The 19,621-nt window shown below is 47.5% G+C and overlaps 1 protein-coding gene across 1 annotated transcript in view; it reads right to left on the bottom strand.

Moving 5' to 3' along the window:
- The window catches only part of ammecr1 (AMMECR nuclear protein 1), a 32,909-nt gene that overhangs the window by 5,654 nt on the left and 7,634 nt on the right, over positions 1-19,621 (bottom strand). Inside the window, exon 2 of the mRNA XM_064349594.1 lies at positions 11,740-11,850. Within this exon, the coding sequence (XP_064205664.1) occupies positions 11,740-11,850 (111 nt within the window). The remainder of the gene's footprint in view (positions 1-11,739; positions 11,851-19,621) is intronic.

Below are 19,621 nucleotides of genomic sequence, written 5' to 3'. Positions count from 1 at the left end.
GAACACAGGCTCCAGTGCAACACACGCGTGTTCAGACCCAGGCCCCAGCATGACACGCGTGTTCAGCAATCAGACCTCACTCCACTGAACACTGCTCTGGGCACAGTTGTGGAGGCCCAGTGAATCTGCCCCAGCAGCAGTTAGCCTATTCTGAGCAGGGTGTAGAGGGACTAGAGGGACTGCATCCTACTGAACACTGAGCTTTTAAAGCTGAATCCCACATCCATGAGCACATGATCCTTCTGACTTTAATAAAGATAGAATGTTAACCCTAACCCCGACCCCCATCAAAACCAGAGTCAACCCCCCATGAAACCCACAGTCAAACCCACAAAGTCCAACCCCCCATCAAACCCACAGAGTCAACCGCCCATCAAACCCAGAGTCACACCAACATCAAACCCACAGAGTCAACCCCCCATCAAACCCATAGATTCAACCACCCATCAAACCCAGAGTCACACCAACATCAAACCCACAGAGTCAACTCCCCATCAAACCCACGGACACACCCCATCGAACCCACAGAGTCAAACCCCCATCAAACCCACAAAGTCAAACTTGTTGTACCCTCAGGGTGGGGTGTACTGGACCCTCGGGGTGGGGTGTACTGTACCCTTCAGCAATGCTTTCACCCTCAGCTGGTGGACCGCACAGTAAGTTAATAAATGAAAATGATGTAAGCCGTTTCAGTATGCTGCTGAATACAAGTCTAACTGCCCGCCAGGTAAATAAATAATCATGGTTTTTGAGTGTACATTACTCAGTTCACCGCATTAGCATTAAAAACCCTCAGAGAGATGCATTCCACGGCGAGCAGCAGTGATTCCAGCACACATCAGTCTGCAGCTGCTTCCTGCCAAAGCACGTCAGCTCAGTTACTCTACACCTCTCATCATTAACCAGCCCCAGCCCTTCCACTATGTTACACACGCACGTACACACACACCCACACACACACACACACACAAACGCACGCGCGCACACACACACGCACGCACACACACGCACGCACACACACGCACGCACACACACACGCACGCACACACAAACGCACGCGCACACACACGCACGCACGCACGCACGCACGCACACACAAACGCACGCGCACACAAACGCACGCGCGCACGCACGCACGCACACACAAACGCACGCGCACACACACACACGCACGCACGCACGCACGCACACACAAACGCGCGCGCACACGTACACACACACAAACCCACACACACACCGATACATACCCACGAACCCATGCACGCACACACACACTCGCACGCACGGACACACACGCACAGACGCACACACACACTCCTCCCCAGAGTGTACAGCATAAGATCACAAGAGGACAACAAACACATCCTACAGCTCCCCAGTGTAAGGCTTACTAATGAGCTGAAATTCAGCACACATTTCCAATGGGCTCTAGCCCCTAATTCAGACCAGAACACAACCGGAGCTGTCACTAATGGCTGACATGTCAGCCAACAGGGCTCTCAGAGAACAGGCTTCGTACCACATTCACGCATGTGAAACTAAAACCGTTCAATTCCCACTCTGAAATTAGAACTGGGTTATGCACAAAGACAATGGTCCAAAACAAGAAAGCAAGTACACATCTGAATGGCTGAAAAGCAACTAATTTCAAGTTTTGGAGTGGTCTAGACAAAGTCCAGACTTGAACCCAATAGAGGCGCTGGGGCAGGACCTGAAACGAGCAGCTCATGCTCAAAAACTACCAATTTGTCTGAATTAAAGCAGTTCTGCAAAGAAGAGTGGGCTAAAATTCCTCGACAGTGATATGAAACACTGATATCAAATTATAGGAAGCATTAAGCGTGTAAAAGGTGGGGCAACCAGTTATTAAGTTGTTAAGGCATATCTCATGGGTGACATGGGTGTTTGAAAACTTTTTTCATTAATAAATAATACTTTTTTTAAAGTGTTCTGTGTTTACTCCAGTTCCCTTTGTCTAATATTACATTTTCTATAAAGATCTGAAACCATTCAATGTGACAAATATGCAATAATAAAGGAAACCAGGAAGGCAAAACCTTTTTGGCAAACAAATAAATATGCATTTCTCTGAGCTACCTGACCAATCAGGCAACTCTTCAGCATCCTCCCCACCAGCATGCATTCAGAAAAAAAGACTCTAAATAATATCAGAAAAAATCGTAAAGGACACATTTAAACTTCTGACAGGTCAGAAAACACATTCTTTTTTCAGAAGCGGTGTGAGCTTTATTAATTATTTAAGGTTTATGACTCATCCAGCACAGTAGGAATTAGACTGAATTAAAGATCAGTGATCCAAAGTCACCCGTAAAAGATACAGCATCCTCCAATGTAAAATATGTTATTTTTGTTATATAATTTAAAACTTAAAAAAATATTTTTTTACTTGGATATTTACATTCGATATTTCGGCAGGCTGTATTCATGCGCACAGCGCGGTGTGCTGGTGTGTTCAGTCCCTCTCTGCTCACCATAGCTCTCACTCAGAAAAATGTAAGCTTCCACTAAAAAAAGTAGTGCCAACTGCAACACCGCATGCCTGGTAATGGACGGATGGAAAATGACGTAAATGAGTGTTGTCTGCAGGCAATGCAGTTATTATTTTGATGGATATTATTTTGTAGGCTTTTTTAGGCTGGTTTGCAAGGCCCGTTAGACTGCATTGCAAAGCAGAGAGGAGCGCTTCTGAGGCTGATGAAAGCTCCACAAAGAACGATGTGACGAAATGATTATTGTTATGGACCAGCATGGCGGAAACAGTCCAGAAAGGTCCAAGTTGAGAAAAATCGAAGCTATCCTTTCAGGCATTTGGATTTGAGATCAATAGATGAATATGAGACAAAACCAGAAAATCAGCTTTTCTTTCATGGGATTTCATGTGTATGTTTCCCCATTTCAGACAGCTCCAGTGAGCCAGAGCTCTGGGAGGGGGGGCACTGTTACCCTGTAGCTGGATCCCCCCCATCCACTTCAAGAAGGTAGGCCAAGTTATTTCTGGCGTGGTACCCCAATAGGGGAAGTAAACCATGCTTAGTTAAGTACTCAGTTTGCCTTCTACAAATTATGAAAATTTGGTTTTTCGTAAACAATTAAACGTCATTTAGCTCCTTATCGAACCTGTGTTTTCTAGTTGTTCCAATGACCATGATATGCACTTTTGTATATCTCTTTGGATAAAAGCGTCTGCTAAATAAATAAATGTAAATGTAATGTAAATTTAGCCCCTCTTATGCTGGAGAATAAGGCGACAGCGTACCCCCACCTAGCTGGCACAGCACACGGATTAAAAATGCAAGAACACAAAAGATTAAGTTAATCAATTGGCAGCATCTTTCCTGCACATAAAATCCTCCCCATTGCCCTTGAAAATGCCATGATTCACAACAGGAGGGACAAAATGGCACCTTTACCTCACAGAGAAATTTCTTTGGTGGAAAAAAACATGTACCCGAAGGTTTCTGCCATGTACGCACACCTGCAGTAATGCCACTGCAGGAGAATGCATGCACCTGCAGTAATGCCACTACAGAAGAATGCATGCAGCTGCAGTAATGCCACTGCAGGAGAATGCATGCACCTGCAGTAATGCCACTACAGGAGAACGCATGCAGCTGCAGTAATGCCACTGCAGGAGAACGCACGCAGCTGCAGTAATGCCACTGCAGGAGAACGCATGCACCTGCAGTAATGCCACTACAGGAGAACGCATGCAGCTGCAGTAATGCCACTGCAGGAGAACGCATGCACCTGCAGTAATGCCACTACAGGAGAATGCATGCAGCTGAAATAACGGGCCAAACCAGCGGCGCAGATCAGAAGGGAAAGACCATGAGCTGCATGAATACATTCCCACATGGGGGGCAGGAGCTCAGAGGACTGCTGCTGTGATTACACACAGCCCTGCGCCTCTCAGCACGCAAGCACAGAGCAGTGCGGCAGAAGCCCTGCATTTCCTGCGCTGAGGCACAGAGCTGAGAGCCCTGCATTCACTGAACTGGGACACAGAGCTGAGAGCCCTGCATTCACTGCGCTGGGACACAGAGCCCTGCATTCACTGAACTGGGACACAGAGCTGAGAGCCCTGCATTTACTGCGCTGAGAGACAGAGCACTGCATTCACTGCACTGAGACACAGAGCCCTGCATTCACTGTGCTGAGACACAGAGCCCTGCATTCACTGAGCTGAGACACAGAGCAGTGCAGGAGAAGCCCTGCATTCACTGCGCTGAGACACAGAGCACTGCAGGAGAAGCCCTGCATTCACTGCGCTGAGGCACAGAGCTGAGAGCCCTGCATTCACTGCGCTGAGACACAGAGCACTGCAGGAGAAGGCCTGCATTCACTGCGCTGAGGCACAGAGCTGAGAGCCCTGCATTCACTGCGCTGAGACACAGAGCATTGCAGGAGAAGCCCTGCATTCACTGCGCTGAGACACAGAGCCGAGAGCCCTGCATTCACTGAGCTGAGACACAGAGCAGTGCAGGAGAAGCCCTGCATTCACTGCGCTAAGACACAGAGCCCTGCATTCACTGCGCTGAGACACAGAGCTGAGAGCCCTGAATTCACTGCGCTGAGACACTGTCCTTCACACACTGCCAGAGTCACAGCCTCTCCCCATTGGGCCAGCATTAGCGCTGCAGCTGAATTCTCAGTGTGCAACTGAGCCAGCGCTGGACGTCCCTCAGAAAGCAGACACGCAGCCAGCAGCTTCTGCCATGCGCAGCAGGCTTTAACAGCTCTACTGCCCGTTCTGCGTCCATAGAAAAGTCAAATGTTTGAGAATCCTAGGAATGGAAAGAAAACACGCACGCACCTGTGTGTAAAAAAACTGCACGTTTAGGCATCTAACAGCTGTGACAATCACGGCGACCTTTGCTCCATAAAACAACTGAAGCTTTAAAGCAATGGAATTCACACAGCTGTGCCTGACAAACTCCTGAAGCATGACGAGACCAGAACCGGACCAGAACCAGAACCAAACCTCACTTTCACAGCCAAATGTTTCCTCTGAAAGAGCCAGAAGTTATACAAAGCTTTAAATGTCATTTTCTAACTCAGCTATGTGACAAGAAGGTTAAAAAAGTACATTTTTACCTATTAATTCAAACATTAGAACCATATTCTGTAAAAGGCTTGAACTCACTGGCTTATATTTCTTATCTACATCAAAGCAAAGATGAATTTACCATGAAAACACAGGCCCTCATCCAACAGACGAGCCTGCAGACTTAAGTGGGACTTCCCTGCAATAAAGGTTTCAAGTCAAGTCAAGCAGAGCCAAAATGGCTCCTCCTGCAATAAGCCTGCAGACCTCAGTGGAGCCTAAATGGCTCCTCCTACACTGACCCTGCAGACTTCAGTGGAGCCTAAATGGCTCCTCCTACACTGACCCTGCAGACTTCAGTGGGGCCAAAATGGCTCCTCCTGCAACGAGCCTGCAGGCTTCAGCGGAGCCAAATTGGCTCCTCGAACGATCATTCTTCCATTTACCATCATGCAAGAGTATTAAAACATTACCAAAACATTTTCATTTCATTTAGCAAGCCCTGTGCACACAGTTCAACGAATATCTTGTACAACAGATTTTAAAAGTGTGGGAGTAGGGACTCTGGCTCTTAGAAAAAAACTACCTTTCCAAAAGAATGGCAGAAGAGTAAAATCCTCCACCTGCTGATGAAGAAAAAGAATATTTTCAGCACAAGAAATGCAATGAAATGGAACATTTAAGTGAATGTAAATCACGTGACAGTGCTGAATTAATACCCAATTCAAACAGTCTTAATCTGGTTTTTTTATAACGGTCAACTTATTATAATGGTCAAATGAACAAAAAATAAAACACATTGATGGAAAACAAATTCATTTTTGAAATCTGTATTTTTTACTTGCAACAGAAAGAGACAGGAAGTAGAGGGCAGGATTACTGAGCCTTCAGGGGTTAAACCTGCTAGACAGTGTGTGTGCAGTGATAAAGCCACACACATTCACTCACAGACAACAACATAGGTACAGTCTGTGTACATCAGTTAGGCGCAGTGCTTCAGGGCACAGGTACAGTCTGTGTACTTCAGTTAGGGGCAGTGCTTCAGGGCACAGGTACAGTCTGTGTACTTCAGTTAGGCGCAGTGCTTCAGGGCACAGGTAATGTCTGTGTACTTCAGTTAGGGGCAGTACTTCAGGGCACAGGTACAGTCTGTGTACTTCAGTTAGGCGCAGTGCTTCAGGGCACAGGTAACGTCTGTGTACTTCAGTTAGGGGCAGTACTTCAGGGCACAGGTACAGTCTGTGTACATCAGTTAGGGGCAATGCTTCAGGGCACAGGTACAGTCTGTGTACATCAGTTAGGGGCTGTGCAGAAATGCACAGAGAACATAGGAAGAGCCACAGCAGGGTGATGAACTTCAGAGCCTTTGCAGAATTTCTTGGCAGCAGAATGCCTTTCTGTTTAAGTAATGTGACCTACCCAGCAGCCATGTGTTGTGGACGTATCCTAGCAACACGGACAGCCAATAGGAAGCTAGCATGAGCCAGAACTTGGAGCCCCTTTCTGGATGTCTGTGTTGGGGGAGAGACAGCTCAGTTAAGCAAGCGCCCTCCCATTAACGTAATTTCATTCCTGTCCACCTGGCTCACTTCTCATCCTGAAGAGGCAGAACAGGCTTTCACCTTAAATGACCTGGAAGAGCTACCTGAGGACGGAAAAGAGCGGGGGTGGGGGGTACGCGGGGGCAGGGGGCGAAAGGCTGCACACACAGGCACAGTGATGCTCTAGATAAGCACTCACAGGCACAGTGATGCTCTAGATAAGCACTCACAGGCACAGTGATGCTCTAGATAAGCACTCACAGGCACACAGATGCTCTAGATAAGCACACACAGGCACAGAGATGCTCTAGATAAGCACTCACAGGCACAGTGATGCTCTAGACAAGCACTCACAGGCACAGTGATGCTCTAGATAAGCACACACAGGCACAAAGATGCTCTAGATAAGCACTCACAGGCACAGTGATGCTCTAGATAAGCACTCACAGGCACAGTGATGCTCTAGATAAGCACTCACAGGCACACAGATGCTCTAGATAAGCACACACAGGCACAGAGATGCTCTAGATAAGCACTCACAGGCACAGAGATGCTCTAGATAAGCACTCACAGGCACAGTGATGCTCTAGATAAGCACACACAGGCACAGAGATGCTCTAGATAAGCACTCACAGGCACAGAGATGCTCTAGATAAGCACACACAGGCACAGAGATGCTCTAGATAAGCACACACAGAAACAGAGATGCTCTAGAAAAGCACTCACAGGCACAGAGATGCTCTAGAAAAGCACTCACAGGCACACAGATGCTCTAGAAAAGCACACACAGAAACAGCCGCATGTCAGCATTCGGCGCTTTGAGGCAGAGAACGGAATGTTCAGTGCTGCTCTTGTCCAGCATGCTGGGATTGCCCTCTCCCTTCAATTTCACGCTGGGTATGAGAGCAGGACAGCCAACAATCCGAGAGCTTAGGAAAAGTGCAGTATGAAATCCTGCTACCCAAAACAAAGCAGCACTTTGCCACTGCAGTCAGTCATTTCAGCCACATTCAGTTCAGACAGAAATGATTTGTGCCAGAAGTGTGACTCACTGCCTGACTGCCCGCTAGGAGGCCGACCGAGACTCACACTCTCAAACACAGCCTCTAACTCAGCACACAGGCCATTAGGGAAGGGCCAAGACTCACACACAACCTCTAACTCAGCACACAGGCCATTAGGGAAGGGCCAAGATTCACACACAGCCTCTAACTCAGCACACAGGCCATTAGGGAAGGGCCAAGATTCACACACAGCCTCTAACTCAGCTCACAGGCCATTAGGGAAGGGCCAAGACTCACACACAACCTCTAACTCAGCTCACAGGCCATTATGGAAGGGCCAAGACTCACACACAACCTCTAACTCAGCTCACAGGCCATTAGGGAAGGGCCAGGACTCACACACAGCCTCTAACTCAGCTCACAGGCCATTAGGGAAGGGCCAAGACTCACACACAGCCTCTAACTCAGCACACAGGCCATTAGGGAAGGGCCAAGACTCACACACAACCTCTAACTCAGCACACCTGCCTTTAGGGAAGGGCCAAGACTCACACTCTCACACACAGCCTCTAACTCAGCACACAGGCCATTAGGGAAGGGCCAAGACTCACTCACAGCCTCTAACTCAGCTCACAGGCCATTAGGGAAGGGCCAAGACTCACACACAACCTCTAACTCAGCACACCTGCCATTAGGGAAGGGCCAAGACTCACACTCTCACACACAGCCTCGAACTCAGCACACAGGCCATTAGGGAAGGGCCAAGACTCACACTCTCACACACAGCCTCTAACTCAGCACACAGGCCATTAGGGAAGGGAAGATTATAATATTAAATGACAGCTGGTAATGATAGGCCAGGGATGATAAAGGAGAGATTCTCTAAATGTCCATAAATCTGGAAACAGTTGGTTTTGGTAAGCCTAAAGTTTGGCTTATGACTCTGACAGTCTTTTCTTATTTCTCAACTTCATAATGGCTTCCTTGTGTGTGTGTGTATGCATATTTCATATATATAACATAACTAATGCAGATGCTCCTATAAAGGAGTACTTCATGATACAATTAAGCAATTAACATCCTATTGTGCTCTGCAGCATGTATAAACATTCTGAGCAAACCCAGTTGACCTCGATTTTGGATCAAGAGGCAAGAGGAAAAAATCTAAGTGACTTTGAAAGAGGGTTCATTATTGGGCACAGATGGCAGGAGCTTCAGTCACGAAGACTGCTCAACTAGCTAGTGTTTCAATAGGAACAGTGACTAAAACGACATCTGCATTCAGATCTATGGGAAAGACATCAGTAAATAGGATCAGAATCTGGTTCAAAAGCACACATTCAATGACCATGATGCTTGTACATTAGTGCAATATGTAAGGAAAAACAGAAAAGCAACTCCGGTGTCCTCAGGTGACTGAGAATGTCAATGCAGGGCATGATGAAGAGCTCAGTGACTTTCAACGTGACACTGTCATAGGATGCCACCCTTCCAACAAGTTCCAATCCAACGCTTTTGGGAGAAATCGGAATGCAGACACACACAGACACACTAATACAGATACAGACACAGATAGAAAGACAGACAAGGAGACATGTCTGATTCACCCACTACACTCAACACCACTCCTGCTCATGTCTGATTAACTCACTACACTCAACACCACTCCTGCTCATGTCTGATTAACCCACTACACTCAACACCACTCCCACTCATGTCTGATTAACCCACTACACTCAACACCACTCCTGCTCATGTCTGATTAACCCACTACACTCAACACCACTCTCGCTCATGTCTGATTAACCCACTACACTCAACACCACTCTCGCTCATGTCTGAGTAACCCACTACACTCAACACCACTCCCACTCATGTCTGATTAACCCACTACACTCAACACCACTCTCGCTCATGTCTGATTAACCCACTATACTCAACACCACTCTCGCTCATGTCCGATTAACCCACTACACTCAACACCACTCCCACTCATGTCTGATTAACCCACTACACTCAACACCACTCCCACTCATATCTGAGTAACCCACTACACTCAACACCACTCCTGCTCATGTCTGATTAACCCACTACACTCAACACCACTCTCGCTCATGTCTGATTAACCCACTATACTCAACACCACTCTCGCTCATGTCCGATTAACCCACTACACTCAACACCACTCCTGCTCATTTCTCTCCTGTTTAAACCCTTAAGTTTCACCTGTCCTAGTTGGACTGGAGCAGGTTAATCTGCATTCCTTCCGTTTCTTATGGTGAAATTTTCAAACAGTCTGGTCACACGAAACACAGTGTGAAAGAGTTAAACTCACGGTTCTCCCACTATAAACTATTTCACAACGGCAATGTGTTCGCCACAACGGTACCTTATTTTGTAACGTGGGGTGCCAAAACAAGCTTGGGGCCCCTCACCTTCTATGCGTTTTTGAAATCCACAGATAACAAGAATGACAGTAAAATCTGGTGATTTTTAGTCCCAAAAACGTGCTAACTCGAAGAAATATCAATAGAATGTTCATCGTTTACTTTGCAATACTGCAGAGGAGTTATCATTGTTGTCCGTTTCGCTACTGCATACACGCCAAAAGCTATTTACTTCAGTTACTTTCTTTCAGTAATATTTAGAGAAAATGTGACTCTTGTAAAACAAACTCCCAAGGCTTACCTTTCAGAAGAAACCAGAATTATGCCTGTAGTCAAAAGGGTTCAAGAAAAGTAACCATTTTATTTTGGGTATGTCATTTTCAGGCTTGTGTTAAAATAAAGTGGTGGGGAGGGGGGCGATACTGAAGGGGTTAACAGGTATGCTCAACACCACTCTCGCTCATGTCTGATTAACCCACTACACTCAACACCATTCCTGCTCATGTCTGATTAACCCACCACACTCAACACCACTCTCACTCATGTCTGATTAACCCACTACACTCAACACCACTGATGCTCATTTCTGATTAACCCACTACACTCAACACCATTCCTGCTCATGTCTGATTAACCCACCACACTCAACACCACTCCCGCTCATGTCTGATTAACCCACTACACTCAACACCACTTTCGCTCATGTCTGAGTAACCCACTACACTCGACACCACTCCTGCTCATGTCTGATTAACCCACTACACTCAACACCATTCCTGCTCATGTCTGATTAACCCACCACACTCAACACCACTCCCGCTCATGTCTGATTAACCCACTAGACTCAACACCACTCCTGCTCATGTCTGATTAACCCACTACACTCAACACCATTGCTGCTCATGTCTGATTAACCCACCACACTCAACACCACTCCCGCTCATGTCTGATTAACCCACTACACTCAACACCACTTTCGCTCATGTCTGAGTAACCCACTACACTCGACACCACTCCTGCTCATGTCTGATTAACCCACTACACTCAACACCATTCCTGCTCATGTCTGATTAACCCACCACACTCAACACCACTCCCGCTCATGTCTGATTAACCCACTAGACTCAACACCACTCCTGCTCACTTCTGTCCCTCTACAGACAGATTTAACTCTTACCCTGCAGTCTTTAACCCATAATCACATTGTTCCAGGACAAGAAAAACCGTGACCTTGTCAGCACCAAAGTAATAACCACATCATGCTAAAATATGATTACATGGTGATAAACATTTGGTGAAAATGAAGCATGAAGCTTTTGCAACTGTTGTTGCATCAGTTGTTGATTTAAAGTCACCTACAACAACATCTGTCATGAAAATCTGAAATTTCAGGAAGTTCAAGAATAATAAAGGCTGTTTTGGGCCAATACTGTAAACATTTCAAAGCTGAAAATTCACAAAATCTCTGTCCTACTCACTGGACCTAGAAATGACCTCTCATGAATGTGCCATTCTCTACAAAGAGTTCTTTCAGGGTGTATTTTGGAGCAGGATGGTTAGAACAGTGTTATATGCATGCACTGGTGCCAAGCCAGAAGTGCAGTCCAGAAACTACATAAGCAAATGGAGATACTGGCTCTGGCTTTGGCTTGATAACAAGCCTGTCATCCATGTGGAGTACTCCGTTTTAACGCCCGGGTGGGGGGTAATGACAGAGACGACGGAGAGGACAGCAGGCTTACCTGGTAAGTGTGTACTCCCTGAGGCCTGAATGCAGGTTCATGGCAGAAAATGTACCTATACAACCCCTCAGCCGCTTGTCCCGGCCAATCTTCCACGTGACAAACAGCGGGCTGTGGAGAGAGACACAAATCAGACAGTGCGGTGTAGTGTTGGGACAGTGTAGGGTCAGTGTAGTGTGGGGACAGTGTGGGGTCAGTGTAGCATGGGGACAGTGTAGCGTGGGGTCAGTGTAGTGTGGGGACAGTGTGGGGTCAGTGTAGCACGGGGACAGTGTGAGGTCAGTGTAGTGTGGGGACAGTGTAGCATGGGGACAGTGTAGCATGGGGACAGTGTAGCGTGGGGACAGCATAGTGTGGGGACAGTGTGGGGGACAGGGTGGTGTGGGGACAGTATAGTGTGGGGACAGTGTAGAATGGGGTCAGTGTAGTGTGGTGATAGTGTAGCATGGGGACAGTGTAGTGTGGGGTCAGCGTAGCGTGGGGTCAGTGTAGTGTGGGGACAGTGTAGAATGGGGTCAGTGTAGTGTGGTGATAGTGTAGCATGGGGACAGTGTAGTGTGGGGACAGTGTGGGGTCAGTGTAGCATGGGGACAGTGTAGTGTGGGGTCAGTGTAGCGTGGGGACAGTGTAGTGTGGGGTCAGTGTAGTGTGGGGACAGCGTAGTGTAGGGACAGCGTAGTGTGGGGACAGCGTAGTGTGGGGACAGCGTAGTGTGGTGATAGTGTAGCATGGGGACAGTGTAGTGTAGGGACAGCGTAGTGTGGGGACAGCGTAGTGTGGGGACAGCGTAGTGTGGGGACAGCGTAGTGTGGGGACAGCGTAGTGTGGGGACAGCGTAGTGTGGGGACAGTGTAGTGTGGGGTTAGCGTGGGGACAGCTGGTTGTGGAGAGAGACAAGTCGAACAGTATGAGGACAGTGGACCCTAGGGCACGACAGCACCAGGACAACAACTCTATCAAATCTAAATGGCCATATCTAAATAATTGGAGAAATGATCTATAATGGACTGATTAAATACTAGCTATGTAATTAAAACCTTCTGCACTCTGCCAAAAGCTCCACCTCCAGGTGCTTCCTGGCCTATATCTTGGGTTGTGAAACAATCCCAGGGCACCCAAACTGAAAGACGTGTAAAACATCCCCCCCCGCCCATTCTGGGGCCTTCGCCCACCATTCCATGATTGGCCCATTTGACTGTTTGCCCAGTGCCACCCTGCCGTGATTGGCCCAATTGAGAATTTGGAGTGACTGGGGCATTTGGAACGATTGTCTTTCATATTGCTTTTTTCATTAAATTGAGAAATCCTAAAAATGATCATATTTATGGTTTATTTCTGATGCTACTTCATAATTCCCTGGTCTAGTGACATTTCCTGTCACTGCTGAAATCATCCGATCATTTCCTGTCACTCTAAAACTCTAGTTAGTGAGTTTGTTAGTAATGCATAAGGCTTAGTTCCACCGTTTGTTCCACTCACAGTACTGGTATCTTTAGCTTAATATGACACGACAAAAATGCAAAAGTTTCTGGTGTCTGTAGATTCCTGAGGACACGCTGAGCTCCATTAAACAGTGTGGCCATTACCGCCCCCCAGCACCATGCCTGGCAACCCCACTCTCATCCACATTTCACCAGACTTCCACACCAAAACAAGCCAGATTAGTAAAAATGGCCTTTTTGTCATTTAAATGTACAGTTCCAAGAAAAATAGCCATCTGAACTGCTGGGGACTAGGGCCTCTGGCTACTGATGTAATAACATCCAACGCCCTCATGATAAGCAACAGAAATGGAAAGAGCCAGAAAAATAAAACACACTCGTCAGCATCGTTGCTGTTAATCTCTTAGGATTCACAAAAACCGTGGAAGAGAGGCGAGACCACAGTCAGTATATTACCCTCCTTGTTTGTCTATTTTTAGAGCATCTTCTGTCTCATGGTACCACAGCACATGATAAGTAAGCGTCAATTACAGCATTTTAATCTACAGCAGAGAGGAAAAAAAGCTTTTCTAACCCTTTGAACTCAAGATTACACACACCCCACACACACACACACCGACACGCACACACAGACACGCGCACGCGCACACCCACACCCACACCCTCACACACCCCACTGTGACAACCCAGGTCAGAGAATATAGGGGTTGGAAGTTGGGGTTGGGGGGGTTGTGGTTGAAAACACTTTAACGTCTCGTCAAAAGACTCCAACTTCAACAGAAATGAAGCACTGATCCCAAAGGGCCGGCAGACTGCAGCACTCCCTTTAAGAAAAATCACTTTAACCTCAAGGAGGGAACCCCAGGCTGAGGAACTGAGCACCAGCTCCCTTAAAACCACAGCTGTGAATCTACCGGAAAACAAGCACTGGCACTAAAGAAGCACAGCTACCATCAGCCCCCACCCTGCTGTAGAGCTACCATCAGCCCCCACCCTGCTGTAGAGTTACCATCAGCCCCCACCCTGCTGCGGAGTTACCATCAGCCCCCACCCTGCTGTGGAGTTACCATCAGCCCCCACCCTGCTGTAGAGCTACCATCAGTGCGGAATGCAGTGCGGTGGGAATGCAGCGCGGTGGGAATGCAGCGCGGTGGGAATGCAGCGCGGTGGGAATGCAGCGCAGTGCGGAATGCAGCGCGGTGGGAATGCAGCGCAGTGCGGAATGCAGCGCGGTGGGAATGCAGTGCGGTGGGAATGCAGTGCGGTGGGAGTTCAGCACGCAGAGAGATAGCTCTGAGCTGCAGCCCAGGTCAGTGGGTTCAGTGTTGACTCAGTCAGCAGCGTTACTCTCCCCACCCCCGCTGTACAGCACGGGACAGAGTTTATTCCACGTCTCCTCTCCACCCAACCCCAAGAGCATTTCACAGACCTGGATTAGCTCACAGATGTGTCACAAGGAGGAATCTCTGGAATTTGGTGCGATGTTCCACTTATCCAGGAGATCAGAGCTATGAACCTTTCCGCCTGGGACTGAGGCCCTGCTTCAATGGGCGCAATACCTCCAGGCAGGGGCTGGTCTGTCCCAGAGCTCCTCCCCCTACCCAGAGCTCCTCTCCCTACCCAGAGCTCCTCCTCCTACTCAGAGCACCTCCCCCTACCCTGAGCTCCTCTCCTCTAACCCAGAGCTCCTCTCCCCTACCCAGAGCTCCTCCCCCCACCCAGAGCTCCTCCTCCTACCCAGAGCTCCTCTCCCCTACCCAGAGCTCCTCTCCCCTACCCAGAGCTCCTCTCCGCTACCCAGAGCTCCTCCCCCCTGACCCAGCGCTCCTCTTTGCTACCCAGAGCTCCTCACCCTACCCAGAGCTCCTCCTCCCCACCCAGCTCCAGCCTGACCCCAGCCAGACAGCACCACCTGTCCACCTTCCAGCCCATCTCTCATCAGGAATATAGAGTAATAGAGTAACAGAGTCATCCTCACCCAGCTTCAGTTACATGTTGTCATTGCCATGTACGTGGTGTCCCCGTTTATTATGCATGTATTACGTAATCAGCCTTTTCCCTTCAGCCAGCAGCAGACGGGCCCCCCCTCAGGTTCTGCACAGGGACTCCTCCTGTTAGCAGCCTGGGAGATTCCCCCCGCCCCGTCACCCCAGGCCAGTGTCACAGGGCTCAGCCCCACAGCTCTGTAAACAGGCTTTGATTCAACAGGCTTTGGAAAAAGCCCCACAGAAACTCATTTAAATTGAAGCTGAATTGAATAGTAGGGTCAGGTCCCTGTAAAAAAGATAAGAGACTGAAGACCCTTCAGTTAAAATTCCACCACATATCAGATCTGATCAAATAAAATTACAGGTCCTCTGACATGTAATCCAATTCTCTATTTCTTAGACTTAAACAAATAAATAAATATTGGTAGTCATAAGCAGAACTATACTGACAGCAATATAGCAGCATGCTAACATGCTTCTGGATTGTAGTACAGGTTTCCTTCTTGCCTGAGAAAACTAAGGAATCATGAATCAGCTGTCTGTTAGAGAGGATCACACACACTACATATCCTGAGTTTTTAAGGGGTTATGAACAAGCAGCGGGTAAAACCTCACAGACAGAAATATGCCCACACAATCCAGTGAGTTTAAATACCGGATGACTCATAGAACTGGCTCTTCAGCCGGTGGTCCAGCGTGTCATTATAACCCTGATGCCAGACTGGAACAGAAAGAGTTCCACACAGCAGAGCAGAATTAGGCCAGTGGCCCAAACACTTTACTCAAGTAAAAACTAAATGCTAATGTTTTAATAGCAATAAGCCAAACGTAGATCTTGACAGTTTTTAATTTTATTTTAAGAGAAGCATGAAGCAAACAGGCTACAGCACCTTAGCTTCCAAAACCATAACAAGGCACCCTTTGTTCAATTTTAATAAAAAATGAAGGATAATTATTGGCTGAATACAGGGCAGTTTGCTCATTCTTCCCTGCTCTGTCCCAGGGGCAGTCAAACCTGCACTGCGGCTGTCTGCACCGACGCGGTTACCCGCATGCAATTAGTCTTACTGTAACTAACCACTGCCACCCTGTCACCTGACCTGTCACCAGACCTGCCACCCTGTCACCTGACCTGTCACCCTGCCACCCTGTCACCTGACCTGTCACCAGACCTGCCACCCTGTCACCAGACCTGTCACCCTGTCACCTGACCTGCCACCCTGTCACCTGACCTGTCACCAGACCTGCCACCCTGTCACCTGACCTGTTACCCTGTCACCAGACCTGCCACCGTCACCTCACCTGTCACGCAGTCACCTGACCTGCCACCCTGTCACCTGACCTGTCACCAGACCTGCCACCCTGCCACCTGACCAGTCACCCTGTCACCTGACCTGCTACCATGTCAGATCCTGGTGAGTGGTGCGAGAGCAAACATGGTCAAAAGTGACTGGAATGTAACTCGATCACCATACCATCCATCTTAAGTGTTTCTTTGTAATCTAAGGGAAGATCCATCTCAGATGAGCACAGATCTGCAGAAATACCTACACCTCGCAAAATGGCAGCCCAGCTGAAATCGGCACTAGCCTATCAGAAAGGGAGAGATGGCCTTTTCTGTAGCGCTCCTCGTAACGGCAGCAGACGGCTCTGACTGACAGGTGTGGGCTTCCACAGGAACACCATGCACCCAAATGGAAGTCTGCAAGTTTAGTTCTACCCATGAGCCTTCGTTTCCCATGAGCCTCTGCTTCCCATGAACCTTTGTTTCCCAGGAGCCTCTGCTTCCCATGAGTTAGGCCCATTTGCCTGGAGAGCAATGCGGAGCAGGTCCCGGATTTGGAGGATATTAAGTCAGAATCTGGTTAATCAGGACTTGATAAAAAGGCTTGTTCTAAGATACAAAACGGAATGCTTAATCTGTATAAATCTTGAACTGTCAGTGTTAGTTTAACCATGAATACATTGTTTTTATTTAACAAAATGTGTCTTTACAGGTAACAGAAAATATAACAATAACCCAACTACCCAAAATGGCCATTCCATTTTCATCATGGTGTTAACATAACATAAATACCGTCATCGGTTAAGTTCACTGGAACATATTTAATTTAATGACTCAATCACACCTCAAACCTGCCAAGACCCAACTGCGCACTGCTTGTTTTGGGCAGATTGTATTTGAATAAATGAGTCACAAACACATTGCTAGATTTAAAATACCAGGCAGTCAAAGCCAGGACACACACAGCTCTATTCATGAGTGGTAAAGGCACAAGAATGCTTGTGATGATTAGAGCAGTGGGAGGAGTCAATCTCAGTAGGATTTGAGTGACAGATGAAACGGGGCATGCACTGAATCCAACAGCACCAGGAGCTCATATAGAAATGGCACACTAACACAACACACTGAGATCACTGATCCAAACCACACAAACAGCAGACTGGAAAACCAAATAGTGACTCAACACCAACTCATCCCTGAAGTTTTGAGGAACAGCATGAGTCTGCTGACTCTTCCCAAACAAAACCGGAAGGACGAGTCCACACAGCGAGCCCACTCACCCAGAGAACATGGCAGGAATAGCAACCTCTGCATATTTCTCATGTTCTACCATCAGGGCAGATATGTCTCTGTTAACGCAGTGACAGCCCTGCACCTGCAAAAGCAGATCTTCATATGAGGGCTTGCAGACCATAACTCTTCTGTGAAATGTCACTTCACCGTGAAACACAGCGTTGTCCTGGTTTCCCCCACTGTAGGACGCATGTGGAATAAGGAGACCCAGGACAGCCCTACCCGGCCTCTCACAGCCAACGCCAGAGGCGGAAACAGGAAAACACTGCCTGTGAGTTTGGGTTAGGGTTAGGGTATGGACACCCATTCATGTGGAGGAGCACTGCTGGGCTTCCCCTCTGAGCTGCTCTTACACAAAGGGCTTATTGCTTTAACATTATACCCACCCCCCATCCCATTTGTTTATTGCTTTAATATTATACTCCCCCCAAACTCATCAGCTCCACTACACTGGAGTTTCCCCATCAGGCTCTTACCTGACCCTAATGACCCCAAATCCAGGGCCAGTGGACGCATCACGCCAGTTACACCAAAGCGATTACACTTCAACCCTGAGGGTCCAGACCTTCCCCCGACACCACGCGCTAAGCAGCGCTCAGAGACCAGGCTGGTCCTGGTCCTGGTCCTGGTCCTGGTGCTGGTTGGGGAGGAGTGTTGTGGAGACACTGCAGCACACATGACCATCTCCCTTGGGGAGGAACAGGAAACCTCCCTACTCACAAAATGGTGATAAACATGAGCTTTCCAAAATGGCTGCCGTTTCCCCAGTTCACAGATGTGGGAGCTGTATCTGCTATACATGCTACTTCATCCAGGCTTTGAGCTCTGGGCTTGGGGAAACCTTCCATGGATTAGGCACCAAAAACGGGCCAAGTGACTATACAGCAACGCTTTCTATAAGAACAGTGGCACACAAACCTCCCGTCGTTAAAAAACACTGTGGAAACTAGGCACGTTATGTTTTAATTTAACACTGTGTACTAAATTAAAATAAAGCAGGAGACAGTTACTGAAAACTAGGCTAATCCATTAGCCATGGTGGTATTTGTACAAGACCAGAGTCAGACTGTAGACAGACAGCATGAAATAACATTTTGATGACCAAGTGATTTCAGGATAAAAGTTCCATTTGGTGGAAAGGAAATGAAAGAATATTCCGCTACTAAAAAGGCAGAACTGAGCAACTGACGCACATAGTAACTTCACAACATCAGACTGAACATACTAGACCATTACATTACAGGCATTTAGCAGATGCTCTTATCCAGAGCAACTTACACTAGAGGTTACAAGACCAGCTCCTAACCTGTTATTACTTGCACCACTCTACACATACATAATAAACTGAAGAAATTAGACTTTACTACCATACACACACTGTATTAACCATTAGCTTTACAAGGTGTGCAAGCCAAGCTAATTCATGCACAGATGATTGATTTTACTGACTTTTTTTCCCATTCGATATCATACATCATAAAAAAGCCCAGTCCACATGGGCTTAAAGGACACCATTATTTTCAGAAAAGTAAATTAGATATACACAATCCAAAAGCGTTCTTCTACGTGGTCTCAGACACTGCTGTTCAACAGCTTGCTAAATTTGATGAGCTGGGACGAATATTCTAAAAGCATATGGCTTTGCTGGGCTTTCAGTGCGAGTCAAATGTTTGTGAAATTATTTAGCGAAACACAGGGAGCATAGAGTGCCGTAGGGAACAGGGCCAGGAACACAGTGCACAGACCCTAATTAACATGCACGATTAAAGAATGATACATGCACACTTAAAGGGAGTTCAGAACATACAGGACAAAATTCTAACAGTATTATTGATAATGGATTTTGAATGCAGGACAGCATGTAATCCTAAGTC

The sequence above is a fragment of the Anguilla rostrata genome, chromosome 9, assembly GCF_018555375.3.
Source record: "Anguilla rostrata isolate EN2019 chromosome 9, ASM1855537v3, whole genome shotgun sequence".
NCBI classification, from domain to species: domain Eukaryota; kingdom Metazoa; phylum Chordata; class Actinopteri; order Anguilliformes; family Anguillidae; genus Anguilla; species Anguilla rostrata.
Note: the sequence above shows the minus strand (reverse complement) of the source record. Positions and strands in the feature narration are given on the sequence as shown.